The sequence below is a fragment of the Apium graveolens genome, chromosome 11 (assembly GCF_009905375.1).
Source record: "Apium graveolens cultivar Ventura chromosome 11, ASM990537v1, whole genome shotgun sequence".
Lineage (NCBI taxonomy): Eukaryota > Viridiplantae > Streptophyta > Magnoliopsida > Apiales > Apiaceae > Apium > Apium graveolens.
The window spans coordinates 35,175,584-35,181,690 of record NC_133657.1 but is presented as its reverse complement, the minus strand read 5'-3'; the positions used below and the strand labels follow the sequence as shown (position 1 = coordinate 35,181,690).

General features: G+C 33.7%; 1 protein-coding gene across 1 annotated transcript; it reads left to right on the top strand.

Annotated features, from left to right (window-relative positions):
• Nucleotides 1-450: 450 nt before the first annotated feature.
• Nucleotides 451-2,304, top strand: LOC141697905 (uncharacterized). Its single transcript, XM_074502459.1, has one exon. The coding sequence runs from the start codon at nt 513-515 to the stop codon at nt 2,076-2,078; it is 1,566 nt and encodes a 521-aa protein (XP_074358560.1). The 5' UTR covers nt 451-512; the 3' UTR covers nt 2,079-2,304.
• The last annotated feature ends 3,803 nt before the right edge of the window (nt 2,305-6,107 follow it).

Genomic DNA, 6,107 nt, shown 5'->3' with positions numbered 1-6,107 from the left:
AAGCATATAGGTGATGTTTGTTGAATAAATTAAGGGCAGCTGAGATGGAGTGAAATGAGGAAAAGAAAAAGAGAGGAGCAGCTTGATGGTTGGGCCGAAAGCAGCCCATATATTAGCCCAAATGAGATGATAAAAGTATGGGATAGTATAGATATTACTCCCTCCGTCCCTCCCAAATGTTTACATTTGGGTGGGGCGCGGAGTTTAAAAAAAATGATAAAGTAATGGAGAAAAGTTGAAAAAATAAGTAAAGTAGTGGGACCGATTAATATTATATGTATAAAGTGGTTATAGTGGAGGAAAGTAGTGGATGTAGTTAATTTAAAAATTATAAAAAATTTACTATTTTTGGAAAGTTTTGAAATGTAAACAATTGGATGGGACATCCAAAAAGGAAAGTGTAAACAAATGGGAGGGACAGAGGGAGTATTAAGTAGGAGTATAATTTAGAACCCTAAACCCAAACGGCGGGCGGGGTTGTTTGTTGAGTTGATAGACGCTTCTTGGGGGGGATGGCAATGCTCAATAAGGCAAAGGTAAACAACTACAACTACAACTACTTTGTTCATCATCTCCACTCACACCTACCCCTCTCCTTCTCTACACAACAACTCCAAAACGACAATTTCGAAATAACCAAACCCATTCTCCAACTCACCCCATCCAAAACCCTATTTTCAGATCAACTTCACTCCATTATCAAAAATCACCACCTCAATAACCCCATTCCTAACCCTAATTTTACCTCTAATCTCATTATCCCCACTCTCTCTTTCCATTTCTCCCAGATCAACACTACTTTCTCTTCCAACCTTATCCGCCACGTCATTCACAAATGCGGTGCCACCCGCCACGGCATTCCTTTCACTCAAACTCTCTCTCTTTTTAACTGGGCTCTTCATTTTGTTAATTCCCCCCTTGTTTTTAATGAAATGATTGACCTTTGCGGAAAACTACGTCATTTTGATGTGGCTTGGTATTTGATTCAGACTATGAAGTCCAGAAATGTTGAGGTGTCCAATTTTACGTTTTCCGTTTTGATTAGGAGGTATGTCAGAGCTGGGTTGGCTACTGAGGCTATTCATGCTTTTAATAGAATGGAGGACTTTGGTTGTGTTGCTGATAAGATTGCGTTTTCCAATGTTATTTCTATTCTTTGTAAGAAGAGAAGGGCCGTGGAGGGTCAGTCTTTTTTTGATGGTTTCAAGGATAAGTTTGAGGCCGATGTGATTGTGTATACTAGTTTGGTTAATGGTTGGTGTAGGGCTGGGGATATTTCCCAAGCGGAGAGGATTTTTAGGGAGATGAAGGAGATTGGGATTCAGCCAAATGTGTATACATATACTATTGTTATTGATGCGTTGTGTCGGTGTGGGCAAATTACTCGAGCTCATGATGTGTTTGCCGAGATGATTGATGCTGGATGCAACCCAAATGCTATTACTTTTAATAATTTGATGCGAGTACATGTGAAGGCTGGACGGACGGAGAGGGTTTTGCAGGTGTATAATCAAATGAGGAAGCTTAATTGTGCTGCCGATACTATTACATATAATTTTCTTATAGAGACTCATTGTAGGGATGAGAATTGTGATGAAGCTATTAAAGTTATTAATACAATGGTTAGGAAAGGGTGCGAGCCAAATGCTTCTACATTTAACCCAATATTTAGGTGTATTTTGAAGGCGGGGGATGTTAATTCTGCTCACAGGTTGTTTGCGAGGATGAAAGAGATTAAGTGTAAGGCTAATACTGTGACTTACAATATATTGATGCGGATGTTTGCTGATTCAAAGTCCGCCGACATGATTATCAAGCTTAAACGAGAGATGGACGAGGGTGAGATTGAGCCTAATGTAAATACTTACGGGATTCTGATATCACTATATTGTGGGTTGGGACACTGGAATAATGCTTACAAGCTTTTCTGCGAGATGTTGGAAGAAAAATGCTTGAAGCCTAGTCAGGCAGTGTATGAAATGGTTTTGCAGCAGCTGAGGAAAGCAGGACAGATAAAGAAGCCCGAAGAATTGGTAGAGAAAATGGTTGTTAGAGGTTTTGTTGCCAGGCCTTTATAATTTATTGGCATTGGGGTTCTCTTATTACTGCAAGATTGTAATTTTAAGGTTTGTTTCTCTCGTGGTTGTCTTAATCAGCTTGAGTTTATACTTGAGCAAAATTCTTGGGGCCATTACTGCGTTGCAACAATTGTTTATGAACTATTTGAGCTTCTAGGATTTCAATATTTTGAAATATAAATGTAATTTAAAATTTTAATGTACATATATACCTGATTTGCCTCTTTGTCTCAAAGTTTAATATGAAGATAATGAAATGAATTTCTACTATCTGCTGCCAGGGTAATAATTTGGCAAAACAATGAGCATTGAGCTTGTCTAAAATGTCTATAATCTGCTGTTCAGTAAGCAAGAGTTATCAGATTCTTTCTGGTATCCATGCTGTACATTTTCTTCAAAGTAATTCTGTAGCTTTTTAGTCCAGGATCTTGCTGAATATTAGTTTTTTCAAAGAGTGTGTGTGTGTGTATTATACAAATTTCTGTTTCTTTATCTTATCTATATTCTATTTACAACTTCTATTAGCAATTACAGTTAGTTCAAGCGAGGAATCGAAAGTTTCAATAGAGAAAAAACATAAATAATTACTTGAAACCTCAAATGAACACCTAACGTAAACAATATAATCCGCATACAATACAGAAATCATGCTGCATTGCTAGCTGCCAGGTAGACTTGTAAGAAAATATAAATGCAGAATGCTATGGCCAGAGCAGTCACTTTGCAAACATAGCATAAGCAACTCAAGCATTATAAATTGAACATACCTAGGAAACCATACTGTATCAATAAACACCTCCCTGCCTACAAATCTTTTTCTGAAGTTACTGGTTTATTTAATTTTTGCTCTTCAGTAGTGTCTACTATGTTCATTTTGATTTTTTTCTTTTCATTTTTTCGTGCATAATTCTTTTTACATGGTTTTTTTTTTATAAATCTGAGTGCTTTTAATTATTTTTCAGTAATTTTGGTAGTTAATACAAAAAATAGAACTTAAAAAACTTTTAAAAAAACCTAGTTTTATAATTTCCTACCAAAAATTTATTATTATTTTAATATTATATTAATCAGAACCCCCTAACAAAATTTTCTGCGCCCCTGTCTGCAATCATGCTTGTTTAGCAAAACAAAGGTTCACAGTCGTTTACAAGTGAAAAGAAACTGAAGCAAGTGAAATGACAAAAAATAACTTTAGACAGCAGTCATAAATATCAAGTTTTTGTCTGACAATATCATACAGTTCAAGTCATCAATGGCCTTGCATATCAAGCATTTCATCCAAGCACTGTAATCTCTCCAGTCCACTAATAAAGAAACGCATCCTCAGATTGTCATTGCAATTTCGTTGACTCTCAAACTCTTGTCTAATTATATTTCTCAATTCAGCTGAATGAACAAATGAAAATAAAAGAACACTATGAGACATGCTGCATCATCGTATAACAATGTACACTACAGTAATATTTTTAGGTACTTCAATAATACGTCTACCTGACAACATTAATTGTTCTAAAATTATAATTCTAAAAATTGTTACCATTATAATTCTCAAACAATATCAAAATTGTTTCTAATTTATGAATTTCACTCGATGACTTTTGTGCCTTTAGTAGAAAGTGCCATGTAAGATGGTGTTTTTTTTATTCTATTTGGTGGTTATTAATGTAGTTAAAGACAAATTTGTGTCACATTATACGGCTCTTGTTCATATTTTTTAAATTTATTATTTTGGTTTTGATTAATTAATTTATTGTCTAAGTGCTTTGATTTTTATGTTTAAATCATGTTTAGTACTGATCCATTTAAATTACTGAATAAAGTGGACTCATTAGAATATTTTAAATTTGATTATTTTAACCTTATAATGAGGAAATGGAATATCTATATCATTAATAATTAATTAGATATCTCATTTGGTTATATTTAAATTTTATTTATAATATTATTTTAAGAAATGATTATCAATATTTTTTTATTATTTATCCATTTTCTTTGTTTTATTTTTCAGGGTGATTGCAGTTGTTCTATTTTCAAATATTAAAGTATTACTTTTTACGGTCAAATTGACTCATTTTTTACCGTAAATAAAAACTATTTCTTTCATTATTTTAAAAAATTAAAAAATATATTTGATAGGGAATAAAAATAATCATAATTGCATAGTTAATAACGCATTAATTAGACCTGATTTGATCCAAGGGAAAAACACAATTAATGAGGCCAAACCTCTTATTATTTATTAATTCCGTAATTAATAAAGGGGCTAATTAAACAGTCCAATAAATGTGTTCAAATAAGTAACAACTTCTACGAGAAGTAGCCTCAAGGGAACCTAAATTTATCTGAAAACTTATTCATGTTTTCTAGAGTTTCAAAGTCTAATCAGAGGTGGAGACTTGCCCACCAAGTCACTCAATTCTACCATAATTCCTAGACTCTCAACGTCTAAATAAAGGATCTTGCCCTTCAAATTCAGAAAAATGTTTTGGAGCAAAGCACAAAGCAACACAACGCCCAAGAAGGCTCTATAAACAACGAGGCCATCACCTAGAGCGATGTTTTAGACTTAATCCTTGAAAAAGGACGAATAAGTCACTAGTTCTTGGTGAGCCCTTGACGTCATAACTCTGAGGGCAACAACAAGAACTACGTTTTGCCTTATACACTATGGTACGTAGGCATCTTATAAAAGTAGATTCAAGCCACGAAACACAAGCGCACCATTAAAGGTTAAAACTTATCAAACCCTAATATTAAATACGCGCAATAAATAAATCTATATTTGTTAGTCCCTAGCGATACAACAAGAATTACAGAAGGGGGGTTGATTGTAATTCTAGGAACTTTTTAAGATTTATAAAAATGTTCTAACTCAATATATGTATAAGTGTTTTGATTTGCAGAGTGCGGAATAAGGAATTAAGTAAATCAAACACAAAGTAATAAAAACACAAGTCTTTAAAACTTTCTGGTGGATTTGAAAGTATCAACAAGAGATATAAATATATATATCGATTTGAGACCTCTGTGAAGCTCAAATTGGCTCACAGCTCCTTTTACAAGTGAACAAACAAATTACAGAGAAATTCTTAACAGTTACAACTTTTTCTGTTTCTCTTCTAAAAGTGTTTGCTTAGTTATTTGTTCTACTAGATACACTTGGTTTATATATCACCATGTTTACATGGTAATAAAACAGGATAATAAAACAAAACCTATCAAGTCAAACACCATGCTGCTTCACTACTCTATTCCAGCATCTTTGAAAATCTTCATAACTTGCATGAAAATGGTAATGCTTCTTTGTTCTCGATTTCCTGTTAAACAGGCTGCCACATTCCTTTTACAAACACCCAACGCATGTGACTGTGTTGTCACTATCAACAAATATTTGAATTGATCATCCGTCGGGTACATGCTTGTTATCCGTCGGGTAGCTTTGTTGATCATCCGTCGGGTAGCTTTGTTGATCATCCGTTAGGTAGCTATTTGACACTTGACTCCTTTTCACTTATGCAGGATTATAAGACATCTCATATTTACAATTAATTAACCTATGCTGCATATCTAATAGTAGTCAACATGACTCATATGCTACTACAGAATCTATATAAAGTTGTTTACAGAAATGTGCTACACTACTTATTATTACATAAGCTACTCACTCGATGGATGTCAAATCATCATCCGTCGGGACTATATTGAATCATCCGTCGGGACTATACTTGATCATCCATCGAGTGCTACAATATTCACTAAGTTAAATCTACTAAGATATTTTATTAATCTAATCATCAAGTTTACAACATATTCCCAACAATCTCCCCCAATTTATGTCTACTAGAATTGTAGCAATAAATTAAGAGAAACTTGATGATAACAAAACACCCTAAAAATACAGATTAAAAAAATAGTAGATTAAACTGATAAGTGCTGCAATATTTACTGAAAATTGGACAAGACGAAGTGTACAAAGATTTGCTCACAATTATTATCAAGGTGCTCCTCTAGTCTGAGCAGATAATTTTA

Excerpts from the sequence above, each read along its gene's own strand:
- LOC141697905 (XM_074502459.1), top strand. The coding sequence starts at position 513 with ATGGCAATGCTCAATAAGGCAAAGGTAAACAACTACAACTACAACTAC.